Source organism: Cricetulus griseus, chromosome 6 (genome assembly GCF_003668045.3).
Source record: "Cricetulus griseus strain 17A/GY chromosome 6, alternate assembly CriGri-PICRH-1.0, whole genome shotgun sequence".
Classification (NCBI taxonomy): Eukaryota; Metazoa; Chordata; class Mammalia; order Rodentia; family Cricetidae; genus Cricetulus; species Cricetulus griseus.
Window position 1 is genome coordinate 90141608 of NC_048599.1, and position 21991 is coordinate 90163598.

The 21991-nt window shown below is 38.3% G+C and overlaps 1 protein-coding gene and 1 long non-coding RNA gene across 2 annotated transcripts; one reads left to right on the forward strand and one right to left on the reverse strand.

The window, feature by feature from the left end:
• Positions 1-719: 719 nt before the first annotated feature.
• Positions 720-21406, reverse strand: LOC107979129. Its single transcript, XR_003486633.2, has 5 exons — positions 21207-21406; positions 15591-15746; positions 5094-5187; positions 2679-2928; positions 720-1193 (listed from the first exon to the last, which is right to left on the reverse strand). It is a non-coding gene; the product is annotated as an uncharacterized LOC107979129 (long non-coding RNA).
• LOC100764870 (putative olfactory receptor 5AK3) lies at positions 5949-6960 on the forward strand. Its single transcript, XM_035446646.1, has one exon. It carries the CDS (start codon positions 5953-5955, stop codon positions 6895-6897), a length of 945 nt encoding a protein of 314 aa, XP_035302537.1. The 5' UTR covers positions 5949-5952; the 3' UTR covers positions 6898-6960.
• Positions 21407-21991: the final 585 nt, after the last annotated feature.

A 21991-nucleotide genomic window follows, 5' to 3' on the forward strand; every position in this document is an offset into this window, starting at 1 on the left:
GAAAGAGGAAAAGGAAATAGAAAATTATGAAATTATAATCACAAAAGAGGTATTTATAAGTGCAGGTGGAAAACATGCCTTTGTCTGGGGCTGATTTTAAAAAAAAACAGAATTTTTAGGGTGAAATGAAAGAAGAAAGAAATGCAATTTTTAAAATAAATAGTGTTAGCCAATGCAATGTTACAAAGCATTTTCCCTCATTGTCACACTGGGGATAAAATGTCCTTACATTTGGTTTAGATACTGATTTTTTCGCTGATTATATTGACATATATTTTTCTCTATACCAATATCTTTATGAATATAGGTCCTTGAGCAATATGAAAAGATGCTGAACTTGATTAATAACAAGAGATAATAAGCTTGAGAAAGAAGTGCCCTTTCTAAAAATAAAGTCACATTAAATAAAAATCCTTATGCAGAAATTTTAAATTAATTAGTTAAAAATAACTAGCTAGGGGCAAGAGAGGTCTGGAGAGGCTGGGCAGTTAGAGTGCACCTGCTCATAAGGACCAGAGTTCAGGTCCTAGGACTTTCACGCCAAGGTGGGAGTCCCGCAACACCTGTAACACCTGCTGCAAAGTATCTGATGCCTCATTCTGGCCTCAACCCACTCACAGGTACCTGCACCTTCACACACACACATATGTGCATACATTCACACAAATGCATGAATAAACAAAATTAAAATGAATAACTGTAAAAGAGGAGCAGAAAGAGTAGAAGGGAGTAAGAGAGGTTAATAGGAAACAAACATAATCAAACATATTATATGTCCCTATAAAATTATAATAATGAAACCCTTTATTGTGACTAATATAATTTTTAAAATCACTAACAATTATTGTTTATCCAATTCCAAGTCATCCCTGGAGACCTCAGATTGTCAAGAGAGTATAAATCCCTTAGGCCCCAGGTATAATCCCTCTGATGAGGAAGAAACAGAATCTTAGTTGACAACCACCTCATCAAGTGCAAAGAGAAAAACTAGAAGCAATTCCAGTGTAAGTAAAACAAAACAAATGTCATTTTTCAGGATCAGCTGTGATCACTGCAGTGTGAACAGGAAGCAGCAGAACAGAAGGGTCAGAGGTAGAATCCCAGAACATCTCACCTAAGGCTCAGAGGATGCACTCCACATGGGTGAGCTAATAGTGGCATGAGGTGGTTGTTTTCTTCTGATTGAGTGCTTCCTGTGAAAGAAGGTAAAGAACAAGTAATTGAAAAAGCCAACTAATCATTGGTTGGCATGTGTTATCACAGCCATTTGGGTGAGCTCAACTCAGTGTCTGTTCCTATGCTGAGAAGTTTGCATAAATTTGCTTGTTTGATGCTTGCATCACTGCACAGCAGACTCTGCCTTTCTACTAATTCTATTTTCAGGTTTCAAATACTTAGAGATTTATGAGAAATATGAAAGATAATGCATAAAATCCCACCTACACCTTTGGAAGATTCCCCCTCCACAGTTTCATCTTGCATAATAACTCTAGACAACAAAACCAGAGCTTTGTTATTGATACAGTGTCCATGTAGTTAGATGGCATTTTCTCACTTCTTTAGATTGATTCCCATGGCCACCATGTTACTCAAGATATCAAACATCCATCAGAGATCTTATTTCATACAAACTTCTTGCACATTTGCCGCTTACAAACACACCACTCCAACCACCTACTGCTTCTAACTTGTCAACCACTGGTCTCTCACTTCTTTATCTTAAAAATCTTACCATCTTGATAAGGTTATATTCAAAAAATCATATACTATATGAACTTTACAAATTAGGTGTTGCCATGGAGAGCCACCCTTTGTCCATGTTTCTCTCTCACAGATTCTAAGTGCTATTTCACAGTATAGTAACGTGATTTGTTTAACCAACAGTTTTCTAAAGAATGTTTTAGCTGTTGACACTTTTAAATTATTGCCAATGAAGCTTTTTAAATTTTTCCCCATTTTGACATGAGCATAAGTTTTGTGTAAGCAAAATTGGCTATGAGTACAAACTGGACTGTATGTTTGGATTCCTTAAATACTACCAATTTATTTTTGCAGAACGATTATGCCATTTCCCACATTCACAACAATCTATAAAGACCCAGAGCTCTGAGTCTTTGCCAGCTTTGGTTTTGTCACTGTTTTTAATTAACAATGATGATGGCTGTGCAGCAATAGCTCAGAATGCTTAGTGTGATAATATCCTATCCTGCTGCTAATTCGAATCTTCCTAATGGCTAATAAGCCTGACAAGTTTAATATATTTATACATAGTGAAATTATACATGGTGAAATAGCCTTTTCATATATTTTACCAATTTTTAAATTTTCCTTTTTTCAATAATTTTGCATCTTCAGCAAAAGCTGTATGCAGTTTACTCTTGGGAACCCTACTGAGTTTCCACTGTGTGCCTGTCCCTCCAGTATTGGAGTGTTCACTAGCATAGTGGCACAAAACATCCTGGAAGCAAGTGGAATGCTGCATACACTTTCTTCTTCTTTTTATATTCATTCTTTGAAAATTTCAAGCAATGTATTTTTAGCATATTCACCCTCCAACTCCTCTTTCTTACTAAACCAACCTTGCTCCACAACCCTGACACACACACACACACACACACACACACACACACACACACACCTTTTTAAACCCACTAGTCCAATTTGCAATACACAAATACCTTTAGATGTGAAGTCATCACTGAAGCATGGTCAGCTTATCAGGAGCCACACCCATAAAGAAAACCGACTTCCACTCTCTCAGCAGCTATCAGTTACCAATGTCCTCTTCTCTTTGATGATCCCCGAGCCATAGGAGAGAGTGTGGTATAGATGTGCTACTTAAGGTTGAGAATTCTGTGGTCTCATTCTCTGACCTTGACAAGTGTGGGTCTCTGTGTTCATAGCCATCTACTACATAAAGAGGCTTCTCTGAAAAGAATTGAGAGGTGTGTTAATCTAAGGGCATAATGGTAAGTCATTAGCAATTGCTTTAATACTATTTCAATTCTACCAAATAATACTAGTGGATTCTACTCTAAGGACCTATAACCTACATAGTGAAAATTGGCAGTTTTTGGCAATGAACCCCAGGGATTTGACAACATAAATGGTAGGGGTCTTGGACATGGGGAGGGGCCTGATTCATGCACTTAATTAAATTTTATCAATTGGTTTAGATATTCTAACTTTTCTTTTCAGCATAAATTTTTAAATAATGTTTGAAAATTAATTAGGCATTGTCAATATTTTCTAATTTTCTGTATACTAATCTTATGTATATTTTATTAATATATACCTAAACATTGTATTATTCAGCCACCAGTAAAAATGTATCTTAAGTCTCAATTCCTACCAGTCTATTGCTAGTATAGAAATACTATTGATTTTCATATGGTCATCTTTCATTCTGAAATTTCTTCAGCTCCTTAACATAGATCATTGTGTCTTTTGCAACAAGGACGGTACTGTTTTATGGTTCCTGAAATGTGTTTCTTTTATACAACTAGGCATGGGGTAGAACTTTCAGAAGTATAATGAATATTACAACAGGGTTGACACTATATTCACCCTGTTCTTGATCTTAGAAGGGAAGGATTTTGTCTCTAGTCATCAAGGGGGTTTTCTGTAATTTTTCCATCAAGTTAAGAACTAATGTTAGGAACTTTTTCTTGCAATAGTAAAGAAGTGTTGAATTTTTCCAAATGTCTTTTCCCATAAATGAATTCAACTATTTCTTCTTCTATTTGCTATGAATATATTTGATTACACTGATTGACTCCCATATCTGAAACCAGAGTAATCATGAGCTAAAGCCCACTTGATTGTGTATTCAATTCTATATGTGTGTCCAAATTAAATTGCTGATTTGGTTTTTAAAAAAATTCTTTCTTCTGCTTTGATATGAAATGTTGGGGAGTAGTTTTCTCTTTTTATGCTCTCCATATCTGGCATTGTGGATAATAGGGAGAAGTCACAAATTGTCTTTCCATGCAGTACTTTAATTCCTCCTTAATTTTGGTGAATTATCCAAATTTTTCAATTACACTAATTTATTGTGTGTTTGTCTACCTTCTCTCTCTCTCCCTCACTAAAAATAATAAAATAACTCTTTAAGAAATTTAAGACAGCAATAAAAATCCTAAAGTTCACTGATCTAAAACAACAGAATTCTATATCATATCAAGTGTTGTGGAAGAAGTGCATTCTAGGAATTACTTTAACCTCAGTGTGTTCCTCAGAGCCCACCTTTGGAAACATCTCACAAGGCAACAGTGTTGGTTCATTCCATAAGAGAACGTGATTAGACTGTAAAGGTTCTATGCCTATAACCGAGTTAATGGCTTTTCTGTAGAACAAAGTCAGATATCATCAGGTAAAACATTTGTCATGCCAGAGATTTAGTCTTCCCCTATTCTCATCATCTCTTGCCCATGAACCTCCTGCTATGGAACAATGCAAATGAAGGCCGTAACCTGATACAGCCTCTCTTCTTGGACTCTCCTGCCACCAGAACTATGATCTAAACACATCAATTTGTGCATAAATTATGAAGTTTCTTTATAAATTACCAATTTCTAAAGTAATACAACACATAGTAAGAGAGGGTGTCTGCTCTACAAATTCATTCCATGTCGGAAAGCACTGTGGTGATCATCCTTATCCACACAGACTCCAGACTTCAGACTCCCATGTACTTTTCCCTACTCTGTCTTTTGTTGAAATCTATTACACATCTGAAATAGACCTTAATAAGCAACAGAAGCAGGATATCAGACTTCATAAATAAAAAATGCATGATGCTGAATAGAATTTGAAAATTTACTCCAATGAAGAGTAAATACAATTACTTTTAAGTGTCCCTTAAAAATCTAAAGGCCCATTATGATTAAAATCATGCTATTTGATAACATTCACATTTTCACCTGATGTCCTTCCTGGTACACAACCACCTTAATATATTGCTTACAAAACTTTCTTAATTGTTGATCCATGTAGCAGATGAGGAATTTTAACAAGTGGATATTTGTGTAATTTCAGTCTCATAGGAAGGGGCTTGAGAGGCCTAGATGAGCCTTAGATGTCACATGTATTACCTTTCTTAGTGTTCCATTGGACAGAGTCTAGTAGCATGTCCATGGGCTTTGAAATCATCTCAGTGTGACTGGAACTGCAACTCATTCCTGTTCCCTAAAAAAGGGAGGTGTATCAGTGGGGCAGGAACCAATATCTGCAACACTGGGGTGATAATAGACTATTCCACCTTGAAGAGTGCTTTGCAGTCTGGAAGGGAGTACTTATAAAGACACTAAATCATGGAGCTGAAAGTTTCACACTATATGAAAGACCACAAAAGAATGAACCTTGGCTCTATACCTCATTTATATAGATTAAAGAGTTAGCACATGGTTTTCCCTTAACCTTGGTAATAGCTAAAAGGAAAAATCATTCAATGCCATGGGAAATGCAAATCATCCTCTTACATATATAAAATGAGAGAATTCTCTTAGCAAAAACAGGTACAAAAACATCATAGAGCCAAAAAATTGTCTAGACTATAAATTTTTTCATTAGTAATTTCAAGAGTTTGAAGTATAATTAATAGACTAAAAAAGATAAATGAGTAAAAATGATATAGGCTTTTGAGAAGGCCAAAACTATAATTGTATATTGCACTATGCAAATATAAATGCATGTATAATAGAATGGAAAAGTATGAGATTTGTGTTTTTCAGGATTGTGTATTCAAAGATGCTTTTTCCATGAGTATTCTTTAGCTTTAAATGAATCCATTATGAAAATATGCATGCAAAGCAAAAACCTATTTGTGAGTCTTTATTATGGATGTCAAAGTAAAGAATGGAGTGAAAAAAATAAGGATTTTCTTAAGTCTGGTGAAATATTTTCTTTCTTATTTTTCTCCTTTTCTTGACCACCTATAGACTCTTGATAGCCATGACACAAGGAAATGACACCAAAGTTGCTGACTTCTATCTTCTAGGATTTGGGGTCCAGCATGATACTCAGTGTGTCCTCTTCATTGTGTTTCTCATCATCTATGTGACATCCATGGTGGGTAACACTGGGATGATCCTCCTCATCAACACTAACTCCAGACTTCAGACCCCCATGTACTTCTTCTTACAACATCTGGCTTTTGTTGATATCTGTTACACATCTGCCATCACTCCCAAGATGCTTCAGAACTTCATAATAGAAGATAAATCAATAACTTTTAAGGGATGTTTAATACAATTATTTATTTATGCAATATTTGCAACCAGTGACTGTTACCTCCTTGCTGTTATGGCAGTGGACCGTTATGTGGCAATCTGTAAGCCCCTTCGCTACCCCATAATCATGTCTCGACAAATCTGTATCCAGTTGGTAGCTGGTTCTTATCTCATGGGATCAATAAATTCCTCAGTACACACAGGATTTACATTTTCACTGTCATTCTGTAAGTCAAAAATCAATCACTTTTTCTGTGACATTCCACCAATTGTCACTCTTTCATGCTACAACAATGACACTAACTTCATGCTAATTTTAATTTTTGTTGGATTTAACCTGACATTCACTGTGTTGGTCGTTATTTTCTCCTACATATACATCATGTCTGCCATCCTAAAGATGTCTTCCACTGCAGGGAGGAAGAAAACCTTCTCCACGTGTGCCTCCCACCTGACAGCAGTCACCATTTTCTATGGAACCCTAGCTTACATGTATCTACAGCCTCATTCTGAAAATTCTGAGGAGAATATGAAAGTGGCCTCTGTGTTTTATGGCATTGTGATTCCCATGTTGAACCCTCTGATCTATAGCTTGAGAAACAAGGAGGTAAAAGACGCTATAAAAGCCACAGGGAAAAGGCTCTTTAAATTGGATTTAAATTATTAAAATTCAGTAAATCATATTCACAGTAGAGGTATATTAATGCAGTTGAAATTAAACTAGAATATCCACAAGCCATCACTGTAACTCATTTAGTAATTCTGAAACTGAAAACAGTGAACTTCTAAATCAAATCCAGACTCTTTGATCCCTAGAACAACATTTGAAAACATCTCAACTTCTGATGAGAAAAAATTCATGAAGATTATTCAAATACTAAGTGTAGGGAGAAACTCTGATTAAAGGTGCTGCTGACCTTGTCTGCTTGGGTGTGGTAAGAGGTACGTAGCAGGGGTTTAAGAAGGATGGAGGCACGCACATGGCTCCCTCTCTCTCTCTCTCTCTCTCTCTCTCTCTCTCTCTCTCTCTCTCTCTCTCTCTCTCTCCTGGCTAAACTGACTAGGAAGCATTTCAGGGTATGTTATGCTCTGGTGCAAACCTGGTCACTGACTCCCTTGGGTGAGTCAGTGACTCACATTCCCCAAGTAAATTACCATTTATCAACCTATTTTCTGACTCCACTTTGTAAACTTCTATATCTGATGTAAATGCATACCTGAAAAGTGCTATTTTGAATATATTTTAAGTACATAACATCTCTACTTGTACACTGTTATTATCAAAATTTCAAAATTGTCATTATATTCCTATCATTTAAACAGGTCTCTAAATTATTTACCATTGGGTCCAATGTTAATTCTGTTCAAATTATTGCAAATAACCCAGATGTTAAATAAATTTTCCTATTTACAAAACATCTTTTTACCCAAGCTATCATCTCTCCTCAATATTTGCACATTTGTTACCTTCCCTCATTCTTGAAAGTACTTATGTCATCTGTCAAACTCTGAATATAATTATCTCCAGCTCTGGGAAAGAGAACTACTGGGAGTGTAGTCTACTTCTGTCTCCAATAAAGATCATTTTAAATGAGTTAATCTAAAAACTTATCCATTTTTATAAAGCATATTAATCTTTTGTTTAGCAATAGAAACTTTAGAGGAATTCCAATGGAACTAAGGAAGTCAAAAAACAGCTGTCATCAGGAAAGCTGTAGTACTATATTATACCTCACATTAATGATCTGAAGTAATATGGGAAAGACCCATTGTAAAACAGTAGGTTGCCACTCAGAGTAAATTATTTTTCAGAGAACAAATTGATCAGGCTTTATGATACACCTACCATAGATGCATATGCAAAATCTAGTCACTTGATAAAACAAAATACTCATTATTATACCCTCCATGTTTATTAAATTTCAGGAATTTACTAGTTGTTCATTAGTACAGATTTTAAATTTTTATGTGTATGACTATTTTTGCTTAAATGTATGTCTGTGCACTTTGCATGTCTGGAACCAGAAGAGAGCTTCAGATGCCCTGGAAGTGGATGTAGTTGTAGATGGTTGTGAACTGTCATGTCAGTGCTGAGAATAAAATCCAGGTACTCTGGAAGGGCAGCCAGCGCTCCAATGTATTGAGCTTTATTTTCAGCCTTCTTATATAGCTTCTTTTAAATGAATAAACAAAGCATACACACAAATGAATTGAATATGTCCATTGAAAGAGAATATGTAGTGTCTATAACTCTCCTATAACAAACTCATGATGTAAGCTCATGGTTTATGAGATCCAACAACAGTTCCTGGGTATTCCTGTAGGCACTCAAGTCTTGATTCAGAATTGGAAAGGAGGGCTTGAGTGATCATTGAATAAAGTGCATGTGTTGCAAGCAAAAGAACCTGAGTTTTAATTCCAGAACTCACATGAAAAAAATTGGGAGTGGTGTAATGTTTTTGTAATCTCAGTACTAGGAAAGCCAAGAAAGTGGATCTCTGGAAATTTATGCCAGCCAGCCTGCCTCAAAAACAAGGAAGAACATCAACAATTGTCCATTGTCATGCCTTTGTGAATGCATACACACACACACACACACACACACACACACACACACACACACACACACACACACACACGGAGGAGGATTGAAGGGAGTCATCGGCAATTATAACTAACTTCATAAAAAATTATAAATCTAGCCAGGCAGTGGTGGTGCATACTTTTAATTCTAGCACTCAGGAGGCAGAGGAAGTCAGCTCTTTATGAGTTTGAGGCCAGACTGGTCTACACAGTAGGTTCCAGGACAGCTAGAACAACAGAGGAAGTGTTTTGAGACACTGTCTCAAAAAACAAAAATTTCTGAGTGTAAATACTGAGAGAATAAATATGGTGTCATGGACCAAATATCCTAGAATAGGAATGATGCAGAAAAGAATAACTACACAGGCAGAAAGATAATGTGTTTATTATTCCATGTGTGTGGTTACTGCTATCGCAAAATACAGCCAGTGTCTGTGCTTTGTGTGATCCCTATTCCTCCATGAGAAACATCTGTGATTTTGAGGGGAAAGTAATGTGGCAAGAAAACATACGACCTCTCGCAGCTGTTGTGTGTCTCAGTTTTCATACCTGAGACATAGTCTTGATTCTCTGGTCAAGGTTATGTGTCTTGAGGAGGTGTTGTGAAGAATTAAGCTTACTATTTAAAATGTCTGGCATGTACCATCAGCTACTAGGAGGTGATCTCTAAATTGATGCAGCATCCTGCCTAACAAGGGTAGGTTGTTTGCTTAAAGGATTTGGACTTTGGGTACTGGTTTCTTATGGAAGCTTGAGATACTCTATAGCAGTTTAAGACTCCAGAGGAAGTGGAGGATGGAGGTAATAACTGTACAACTTGGATATAAAGATTATTCTTGTTGCCTGCATGCTGTCCAGCCCCAATAAAAATTCTGAATGTCAAAGACAGAGCTGTATTCCTTAGATTGACAATGTTGTGAATATATCCCTCTTTGGTTTAAACAGAGCAATTCATATATTACAAGGAAGTTTTTTGGTTTGGTTTGGTTTGGTTTGGTTTGGTTTGGTTTGGTTTGGTTTGGTTTGGTTTGGTTTTTCAAGACAGGACTTCTCTGTGTAGCTTTGGAGCCTCTCCTGGCACTTGCTTTGTAGGCCAGACTGGCCTTGAACTCACAGAACTGGCCTCTGTCTCCTAAGTGATGGGATTAAGAGCCTGCACCACCACCTCCTGGCTACTAGGAAGTTTTATATTTGGACAAATATCAGGCATTGCTCCAGGCATCTCTTCCTTCATCTGGATCTGGTGCATATCTTTATCTTTTTGTTATAATACTGCTTTTACTTTGCAATCTATAACATAATATTATTGACTGGGTAGATTAAAAACAATATTTTCTTTCTCATGGTTCCAAAAGCTGGAATCACCAGAGGTAATTCTGGTAAGAAAGTTCTTCCTGGTCATGGTCATTCACATCTCATTTTGTCCTCATTTGATCAAAAGGAAAGCTGGTGAGCTTTCCACATCCTTTCAGGTGGACTTCATGTTCACTGTGTACTTACTTTTCAAAAATGGTGGCACTATGAAATAATGAAATTTGGGGAGTCACATGTAAAAGTCCATAGCATTGTACCCCTTGTCCCTCAAAATTCATATTCATCTCACATGCAAAATGTCTTCTTTCCATTATAACAATGCCAATGTATTTGTTACATATCAATTTCAGAAGTCTAATATCCAAATACTTATCTCAATATCTTCTACATAAAACATAGGTGAGTTTCATGACATTGTTTATTCTTAAAAAGTCTTTTTCAACCTGAATCTGAGAAACCAACAACTATGCGCTCTTAAAAATAGCAATTGATGGGGAGAGGAGAGCATGAAGAACTGCCTGGAGGAGGCTCTTAGACCATCCAAGATATATCTAGAAGAAACTCCTTGATCTAGGAAGCTGCATGTTAGTTATACAGAAAGCTGCAGTGATTTAGATTTCTTGAGTTGTCACCCAGTCTGTTGGTGGGCTTTTTGGTGAAAAGCTGTCTTTGAGCAGTCTCTACTTTTGTTGGTAAATCCTCACCCATATTTCTGTTAACAATCTCCAAAAGTCATTTGTTTACATAGAAACAGAAATACACATTTGTTTACACAGAAATAGAAACACACACACACACACACACACACACACACACACACACACACACACACACACACACACATATGCAATGGTAAGAAAGACATCCCTACTACAAAAAAAAAGAAGAAAGGGGTAATGAACCCTAAGAAAATATTGAATCTTGGAGGTGAGTTCTGATAATCTAAGGTTGGGGAATAATCTCTTTTGGCCCCATATACTGCCTTCTGCATACTTAAAGGGGAGAAAACTCTGCCTTTCAACCTCACATTGAGAGACTTCCTCGTGAAACCATGCCCATCATATTTCTACAAATATATTATGCATGGTTTCTTAATTAAGCTCCAAGAATAAATGAAAATCTCTCTCTCTCTCTCTCTCTCTCTCTCTCTCTCTCTCTCTCTTCTCTCTCTCTCTCTCTCTCTCTCTCATCAGTCCTGGTGTGAATCATTTTACTTTTTCTGCAGCAGCTCAAAATTCCTCCAGCCTCTACTCACTACCTACATCCAAAATGGTTTTCCTTTTTTAAGCACTTGAAACAGATGCCCTTCACTCTGTGTAAAAATTTCAGTCTTGGAGAGTCTGGGCTGCTATAACAAGTTACTATAGTCTGATTTGTTTCTAAGCAACAGAAATTCATTCCTCACAGATATGGAGAGTAAAATCCTGGAATTAGGACAACAACCTGATCAGGCTTTAGTGAGAGTTCACTTCTGACTTGCACACTGACAATTTCCAAGTTAACTTCAATAGCAGAGGGAGAGAAGAGAGAGGAATAGATCTTTCTTGGGAAACTTAGAGACACAACCCTCATTCATTTGAGTCCCAGCCTTATAACCTCATATATACCCAACAATTCCACTTTCTAATACTGGCACATTCCATGTCAATATTCCATGTCAGCATATTGCTGAAGTGAATGATGAGACGTAAACATTTGGTCCATAACCCACTGAAATTCTCTGAGATAATCCAATGAACTATCCAGTGAACTATATAGGAGTAATTTTGAAACATTTCGAATGAACTTGGAATCCGTGTAAGAGCTGACCCTGTTGTGAGTTCGGGAGAGCTGGTTCTGATGGCTTGAGGTACCACAGGCAGTAGAGCTAGTGTTGCTCCTCACCTGGGCAAAGCAAGGAGAGCTGGCACAGGTGGCATGGGCATAGGACAGCTGGTACACTGACCAACTCATCTACCACCCAAACCCAGATCCATGTCTTTGAGAGGGTCCACCCCAATATCTACCACATCTAAGAACTTCTGGTCTGTTCCTGCAGAGCCAATGCTGTAGGATCTCCATGACACAGGATATCTGAGAGGTATCCTGATGAAGATCCAGTATTGATAGTGTAGCAGAAGCTGGAAACATTAAGACAGACCAGTGACTCATTGAGATGAACATTTGCAAGTGAAGCTATTTGGACAAAAGGGCAGACTGAGCAACACAACATGACACACCACAGATTCCACGGTCAGATGTTTTTGTGTTTTTTTAATCATTTTATTTTGTTTTGCTTGTGAGGAGAAGTTGCAAGGACAGAAGGCAGATATGGAAGGACAAAGAGATGAGTGGGATTGTGATGCATGATATGAAATTCACAAATAATCAATGAAAAGGTTTTTAAATTTTGCTCATTGAAGCCCCTGCCTTTGGGGTGATGTATGAAGAAAAATGGCTTCTGTGGAAACTGTTTCTTCATAATGTGTAATTTTATTGATCTTTTTATAGTGATTTTCCTAGGTAGCCAATAGAGTAAACAAAAATATATAAAAGGAGAAAATTCTTACTTGGGTTATGATGAATTCTACAAGTGATTCTGGTAAACAATGAAGTATACATTGAGTCTCATTTGGACAAGATATTCAATCAACTCCCCTCTTCTGTTGGATGACAGTTTGTATATGTTAATATCTCTACACATATAATTGTGATGATTCCTCTTTCATGGCTTAAGAGACAAAAACTCATAATGCTAGAAGGGAGGTGCCATAATATACAGACATATAGAGGGATAAACAAAACTAACAACTACAAATATTCCAAAATACAGTGCTGATGGGGTGTGAAACAAGACAGAGATTTTGTTGCTGTCTTATGCAGACCTAACCAACGGCCCAAAGTGCAAGACTGCAGAATGATATGGAAAATTTTGTTTCTTGGGCCAGGTCACAAACGTGGCTGTCACTCTATTCTCTTTGTGGGTTATTATCAAGCTCTGATAGGCAAGGTGATGTCCAGAGCTACAGCAAACACATTGGATTGTGAGACAACCAGAATATAAGAAACACTATAGAAATCACAAACATACTAATCTTGACTCTGAAACATTTGCTTTTGAAGAAAAAGAAATCTTTGCATTCAAGTCAACATTTGATCGTCTTTGGGCAATTGAATTACTAATTGGGATTGTAGCCATCAATGAGGACTGCTGAATGTCAATTCAGCAGCCTTTTTCTCTTTGTTCAGTTACCAACTCTTCAAAGAGCCACTGACTCATAGAGACAAGCTTTGTCTGTAGCCATTAAGTTAACGGTTCAGTCATAGCAAAGTTCAAGGTAAATGAAACTCACAGTCTTATTCCATAGAAAGTTACATGAAATATTCTGATTTAATAAAGTACAAGTAGAATAAATGACTGCATAGGAATTCTTTTTATACTTGATTTTTTAGAAAAGCAAGAAAAAATCAAATATAAAATTTTAAATGGACGTTGACCAATGTGATATTACAGAATTGATTAATGTAACACTGCATCTGTTTGTCAAACACGTCATATGCCTTTAAATTTAGGGTATATTCAGATTTTCTGTTCTTCAGAAGGCTATCTTTTACCAATTATATTGACAGGGATATACACATACACACACTCACACACATATACATATGTGCTATGTGCATAGGCTCTTTGGCATAGGCAAGGATGTGCAAATGTGTTCATAATGAAGAAAAAAGCCATCATGTTAAAGAACAATTTCTTGCTCTCATTCTTTCCCTTAATGTCCGTATTTAAATCTATGTTAAAAGCTTTTCTTTAATAAACTTCTATCTTCTCTTGGGGTCCTCCTTGTTTCCTAGCTCCTCTGGCAGTGTGGAGTGTAGGCTACTGATCCTTTGCTCTATGTCTAAAAATCAAAAATGAGTGAGTACATACCATGCTTATCTATTGTGATTAAGTTACCTCACTGAGGATGGTTTCTTCTACTTCCATCCATTTGCCTGTGAATTTCAAGATTCCATTGTTTTTTTTTTCCTCTGAGTAGTACTCCATTGTGTAAATGTATCACATTTTCTCTATCCATTCTTCAGTTGAGGGGCATCTAGGTTGTTTCCGGGTTCTGGCTATTACAAATAATGCTGCTATGAACATAGTTGAGCATATGTCCTTATTGTATGAGTGTGCATTCTTTGGGTATATGCCCAAGAGAGGAATTGTTGGATCTTTAGGTAGACTGATTCCCATTTTCCTGAGAAACTACCATACTGCTTTCCAAAGTGGTTGTACAAGTTTGCACTCCCCCCAGAAATGGAGGAGAGTTCTTCTTTCTCTACATCTTCTCCAGCATAGATTGTCGTTGGTGTTACTGATTTTATACATTCTGAAAGGAGTAAGATGGTATCTCAGTGTGGTTTTGAGTTGCATTTCCCTGATGGCTAAGGATCTTGAGCACTGTCTCAAGTGTCTTTCAGCAATTTTGGATTCCTCTGTTGAGAATTTTCTATTTAGTTCTGCACTCCATCTTTTAATTGCATTGTTCAGTGTTTTTGGTGGCTAGCTTCTTGAGTTCATTGTATACTTTGGTGGTCAGCCCTCTGTCAGATGTGGGGTTGGTGAATATCTTTTCCCATTCTGTGGGCTGGTGTTTTTGACTTGCTGACTGTGTCCTTTGCTTTACAGAAGTTTCTCAGTTTCAGGATGTCCCATTTACTAATTGTCGATCTCAATGTTTGAGCTACTGGTGTTACATTCAGAAATCGGTCTCCTATACCAATTTGTTCAAGGGTGCCACCTACCTTCTAGCCTACAATCCACACTGCAAGATGAGCTAGGAAACAAGGAGGACCCCAAGAGAAGATTTCATAGTCCCTCAAAGAAGGGGATGGGGGCAAGAACCCCTGACCAAATTGGAGCCCATGGCAGGGAGAGGAAGGAGAGTCCTCATCCAGTTGCTGTTTGAAGCAGAAACAGACACCATAGCTAAGCACTGAACCATACTACTGAAATTCAGTTGTGGAGAGGGAGGAGGGTTAAGCAAAGGAGCCAAGACAGGGATGGAGAGACCTGCAGAAACAGTGGACCTGATCTTCTGATAGAATGGAGACCCTAGTCATAAAGCTGGGGAAACAGCATTGGACCAAACCAACCCCTCTGAATGTGGGTTCCACCTAGGAGTCCAAGAGAGTCTACGGGTCCACTTAGCGGAGCCAGTCTTTATCCCTAGAGCACAAATGGACTTTGGGAGCCCACTCCCTATGGAGGGATACTATTACAGCCCTCCCCCAAACAATATGACAAACTTTGAAGGTCCTTGGTGGAGGGCCTCACTATGCATGGGGAGGAATTGGAGGTGGGTTGGGGTGGGTTGGTAAGGTAGGGAACATGGGAGGATGAGAGGGTGAGGAAATGGGGCATGGATATGTAAATATGAATAATTAAAGATAAAATTGAAAAAAATAATAAACTTCAACTTTGAGCTTTCCTACCTCTGGTTCCTGACCATCCCGGCAGTGTCAGGTTTGGCTTGGGGTGTGGACCTCAAATTGGACCAGTCATTGGTTGGCCACCTGCACAAGTTCTGCACTACCATTGCCTCAGCACATCTTGCAGGCAGGACAGTTTGTAGGTCAAAGGTTTAGCAGCTGGGCCAAAAAGAAAAAAAGGTCAACAAAATGATTCCTAATGATATTCTGCTATACTCACAGATCAGTGCCCAGCCCAATTGTCATCAGAGAGGCTTCATCCAGCAGATGCAGAGACCCACAGCCAACCACTAGACAGAGCCAAAGGAATCTTGCATAATAGAGGGATGAAGGGTATTAGGACCCAGAGCAAGCAAGTATACCACAAGAACAAGGTCCACAGAACTAACTAAGCAGGGCTCATAGGGACTCACAGATACTGAAGCAACAAACATTAAGCCCCCTACATACACTTTATGGTTGTTTGTTTGGTGTGTAGGGGGTGGTGTCTCTGACTCTTTTGCCTTCATTTAGGACCTTTTTTCTCCCACTGGGTTGCCTCATCCATATGAGGGTTTGTACCTAGTCTTATTGTAACTTGTTAAGCCATAGTCAGTTGATATCCCTGGGATACCTGCCCTTTTTTTAAAGGGAGATGGAGGAGGAGTGGATCTAGGGGAGAGGAGGACCAGGGAAGTACTAGAAAGAATGAGAGAGGGGAGACTGTGGTTGACATGTAATGTATGAGAGGAAAAAGATCTTCACCTTTGCTTCAAAAAGCAAGGAACAAATAGCACGAAAAATAATTATGTTTTCTAGAAATAACATCAAAACTATTATCATCTCTAGAAAATTTAAATTCATTTCAGAGCCAAAAAGCACTAGAGAATGTTATTTATCCATTGACATCTCAGCCCCTGAAACCTCAAATTCTCTAGAGAGTCAATACTGATCCCTTAGGCCCCAACAATAAATCCCCAAAGAGGAAAGAATTTTCAAGAGAGCCTTGTAGGCAATCAGCCTGCTCCAGCTGCAGGCAATGAATTGGAGCCACTCTGATGTAAATAAAGTAATCCGTTGCTCACCAACAGTTACACATCTATGTAATGTGTGAAGGAACTGGCAAAGCAAAGGACCTGCAGTAGAGTCCAGTCTGGCTCACAAGACCAGGAGGGAGTTCTCCATTGTTGGTGATGTAATAGAATGCTTAGGGGTTGGAATGTAACTATTGTCTGGGAAGCTGTATGAATGAACATGAAAATGAATCCACCAAACACTTTACAAACCAATGAATATTATATGCCTTTAGTATTTAATATTTCATGAGGCTAGATTGACTTTTTTTTTACCTGTTACAGCTTATATAACATGATGAAACCTTTCTACATAATGTGTAAGAGCTCTCCGAGAGGCTCTATGACTTTAAATTGTGTCTTATTATTTTATTAAAAAGTCATGGCTTAGAAATTGAAAGCAGCCTAGATGCCCCTCAACCAAAGAATGGATAGATAAAATGTGGTACATTTATACACTGGAGTACTACTCAGCAGAAAAAAAAATGGAATCTTGACATTTGCAGGAAAATGGATGGAATTAGATGAAACCATTCTGAGAGAGGTAACCCAGTCACAAAAAGACAAACATGGTATGTACTCACTCATATGTGGATTTTAGACATAGAGTAAAGGATTACCAGCCTACAATCCACACTGTCAGAGAAACTAGTAAACAAGGAGGACCCTAAGAGAGATGTAATTGGTCCCCTGGAGAAGGGGAAAGGGTCACGATCCCCTGAGCAAATTGACAGCATGGGAAGAGGGGGGAGGGAGCTATGAGAATGAGAAGGGAAGAAGAGAAAGGATGTAGAGGTTCTGAGGGAGCATAAAGTTTGAGTCAGGGGAAGAATAGAAGAAATGATATGTTATGGGTAGGGTTTTAGTTGGGGGAGTAGTGGGGGAGGACAGGAGGGAGCAGGGAACTGGGATTGTCATGTAAAACAATCTTGTTTCTGATTCAAATAAAAAAATCTGAAAAAAAAAAGTCACGGCTTTTTATTTTAGCTTTAAATATATGAACTACTTTGAGTTAATTTTGATTTAAGATGTAAAATTTATATTGAGTTCTTTATTCCCTGAAATAGTTAAGCATTCCAACAGCCTATTGAATGACTTTTGTACTTTTATAAAATTCTACAGGCTAACCCATGCATATTGTTTTCTAGGCTCCCTCCTGCTCTTCATCTGTGTCTGCCCATCCACCAAAATCTCAGTGTTTAATTAGTGTCAGGATAAATCCTGACAACAGGATACTGGTTTGATACACTTTACTCTTTGGGAAGTCCTGCTTAGGTAGTCATGCAACTTTTCCTTCCCACTAGTCTACATCTAGAGAAAAGTTTTACAGATTAGGAATTATACCCTATTGTGTGTCAGTTTCAAGCAGATTAACGTCAAATTACGCTGAGATTTTCAGCTCGTATAGTTTGCCTATTTGTGTAGATCTTTGGTTTCATTTGTCATTGCTTCCTCGGTTTTATTGTACTAATCCTAATGCAGATATGCTTAGATTTATGCTTAAGTGCTCTGTGTTAGTGACTATAAATGAGACTTTACTTTCAGTTCCCATCTTCCATTGTTAATATGCAGAGTTGATTTCTCTATGGTCATCTTGCACTCTGAGGCTTTGCTGAAGTAATTTGTGAGCTCTACAAGATGACAATAGATTCCTTGGTATCTTCTTATTATTTATATCACCTGCAAATGCAGACAGGTGTATTTTTTTTCCTTTCTAGCATGTATATTTATTCCTCTTCTGTCTTCATCCTACTAACTAGTATTTCCATAGCATAAGGAATAGCAGTGATGATGGTCTGTATATCTAAAGAGGCAAGCATTCACATTTGTAGGTGGTCTCCATCAAACTGAGAAAGTGCTTTCTATTCATATAGTTTGAACTCTCTCTCTTTTTTTCCTTTTTCTTTATTATTATCTTATACAACACATCCCAACCAAAGTCTCCCCTCTGTCCCCTCCTCCCAGCCCCCCCAACACCTCTCTCCTAGATCCAATGCTTCTCCATTTCCCTTCCGAAAAGAACATGGCTTCTAGGGGTATCAGTTGAATATGTCATAGCAAGATGCAATAAGACTAGGCAAAAACCCTAAAATGAGGCAATCCAGTAGGAGGAAAAAATGTCCCAAGAATATACAAAAGAGTCAGAGACAGCTCCCACTCCCACTGTTAACACCAAGCTAAATAACCACAGCTTGTATGCATATGACCTAATGCAGACCCACGTAGGCTCTGTCATTGCCACTTCAGTCTCTGAGCCCTATAAACCCTGCTTAGTTGATCCTGTGGGCTATGTTCTCCTGGTGTTCTTAACCCCTCTGGCTCCTACAATCCTTCTTTGGGGTTCACTGAGCTCTGCTTAATGTTTAGCCGTGAGTCTCTGTATCTTCTCTCATTAACTTCTAAAGGAAGCCTCTCTGATGACTATTGGGCTAGACACCCATCTGTGAGTATAGCAGAATATCATTAGGAATCATTTTGTTGACTTTTTTTCTTTTTGTTAGTCGCGTTTAGTTCTACCCTAGGTCTCTGGCCCATCCAGTTTCTCATTCTAGCCATCCAAGCAGTGTGAGGCATGGGTTCCCTCTCAAGGCATGGGTCTCAAGTTAAATTAGTCATCAGTTGGCCACACCACAAGCTCTGAGCCACCACTGCCCCAGCACATCTTGCAGTCAGAATAGGTTATGTGTTGAAAGCTTTGTTTCTGGGTTGGTGTCCCTTTTCATAAAGCCACAGCCAGGTATTGAATTCTGTCAAATGTCTTTTTTCACAAGCTCATACAATCCTGTATTTTTTCTCTAAATTGTTTATGATAGATTATGTATTTTCATATTCTGAAATGGCCCCTTGCTATAGCAGCCAATCATACTATGCAATGTAAGCCCCTCTCTCTCTCTCTCTCTCTTTCTCTCTCTCTCTCTCTCTCTCTCTCTCTCTCTCTCTCTCTCTCTGTGTGTGTGTGTGTGTGTGTGTGTGTGTGTGTGTGTGTGTGTGTGTGTGTGTGTATGTGTATGTGTTTAAAAGATTTGCAAGTATTTATGAAAGGATCTCCCTTCAAAAGTCATCTGAGGTATAGAGTAGTTCTATTTCTTTTTTATTTTTGAGGTAATATAAACACAACATTTCCTCCCTTTTAACTCTCCCATATTCTCTTCAAATTCATGCCTGCTTTTTTATTATTGAATGCATATAAGTATATACATATATTTCTAATATAACCTGTTTAGTCCATGGACTGTTACTTATATGTATGTTTTCTAGGCTGACCATTCGGCACCTGACAACAGTTTGCTGTGCTCTTCCCTGGGGAAGACAATCTTTCCCACTCCCAACTTTCCTCAGTTGCCTTAGTTCTTTGTGTAGGGTTGAGACCTCGTGGGCTTTACCCTATCCACTTTGGCAAGCTCATGAGTGTCATCCTTTTTCATTTCCTGTTTGAGCAAACATGGGGTGAGAATTTATAGGTGCCGCTTCTGAGGTTACTAGGAGACACAATCTCACAGCAAACTCCCTGATCTTCTGGCTCTTAAAATCTTTCTGACTCTTCCTCTGCAATGTTCTCTGATCCTTCATTGAAGAAGTGTTTTATACATGTCCCTGGGCTCCATAGTCCGCATTTTTGTTAGGTTCTGGTTTTCTGAACAGTTCATACTGATTTCCAAAATGTTTTTTTGTGAGGGGACACACAACAAACAAGCAATGAACCAGGGTTCTCCTTCCCCATTTTTCCGAAGTATTTGTTGCCTTTCTTTTCTTCATGATAACCATTCTGTCTAGAATGAGATGAAATCACATAGTAGTTTTAATCTGTATGTCTCTGATAGCTAGGCACATTCAACACTCTTTTAAAGTGTTTATTGACCACATTTATTTCTTCTAAGAACTGTCTGTTAGCTTTATTAACACATTTGTTGCTTAGAAGTTTGGGGGTCTTAATGTTTAATATTAATTTCTTTACAGATTCTCTGTATTGAGGTATAGCTGAAGAAGACTTTCTTCCATTGAGTCTGTTCACTCTGCTAACAGTCTCTTACTGTAAGAAGCTTTTTACTTTCATGTAGCCTCAGTTGTCAGTTCTGGCCACTTTCTGTCCTACTGGAATTTTGTTCAGAGAGCTCTTAGGAATACCTATATATTGAAGCATTTTCCCTGTTTTCCTCTATTTTAGATTTCAGACAAAGTTCTTTGATCCACTTCAATATGATACTGTAGGGGTGAAAATATGTATATAATTTTATTTTTATTTTAATTTTTATATTAATTAGAAACAAGATTGTTTTACATGTCAACCCCCATTCCCTCTCCCTTCCCTCCTCCCCTGCCCTCACTAACACCCTACCTATCCAATACCATTTCTGCTCCCCAGGGAGAGTGAGGCCTTCCATGGGAGGTCTTCAGAGTCTGTCATACCATTTGGGATAGGGCCTAGGCCCTCCCCCATGTGTCTAGGCTGAGGTAGAATCCCTCTATGTGAAATGGGATTCCAAAGTCCATTCCTACGCTAGGGATAAGTACTGATCTACTACAAGAGGCCTCATATATTTCTGAGGGCTCCTCAAATGATACTCACATTTATGGGGTCCGTATCAGTTCCATGCTGGTTTCCCAGTGATCACTCTGGAGTCCAAGAGCTCCCTCTTCTTCAGGTCAGGAGTTTCTGTGGGTTTCACCAGTGTGGTCTTGACCACTTTACTCATCACTCCTTCTCTGCAACTGGATTCCAGTTCAGTTCAGTGTTTAGCTATGGGTATCTGCTTCTACTTCCATCAGCTTCTGGATAAAGGCTCTAGGATGGTATATAAGTTAGTCTTCAATCTCATATTCAGGGGAGGGCATTTAAGCCTCTCCACTGTTGCTTAGATGGTTACTTGGTGTCATCCTTGTAGATCTCTGGACATTTCCCTAGTGCCTGACTTCACTTTAAACATGTACTAACTCCCTCTTTGATAGTATCTCTTATTTTGCTCTCCTCTGATCTTCTCCCTACACAACCTTCCTCCTCCCTTATGTCTTCCTCATCCCTCCTCCCTTCTCATTCTACTAGCTCCTCTCCCCTCCCCCCATGCTCCCAATTTGCTCAGGAAATCTTGTCCCTTTCCCCTTCTCCAGGGGACCATGTATATCTCTTTGAGAGTCCTCTTTGTTGCCTAGCTTCTCTGGTGGTGTGGATTATAGGCTGGTAATCCTTTGCTCCATGTGTAAAATCCATATATGAGTGAGTGCATACCATGTTTGTCTTTTTGTGACTGGCTTACCTGGCTCAGAATGGTTTCTTCTAGTTCCATCCATTTGCATGAGAATTTCAAGATGCCATTGTTTTTTTTTTCCACTGAATAGTAGTCCATTGTGTAAATG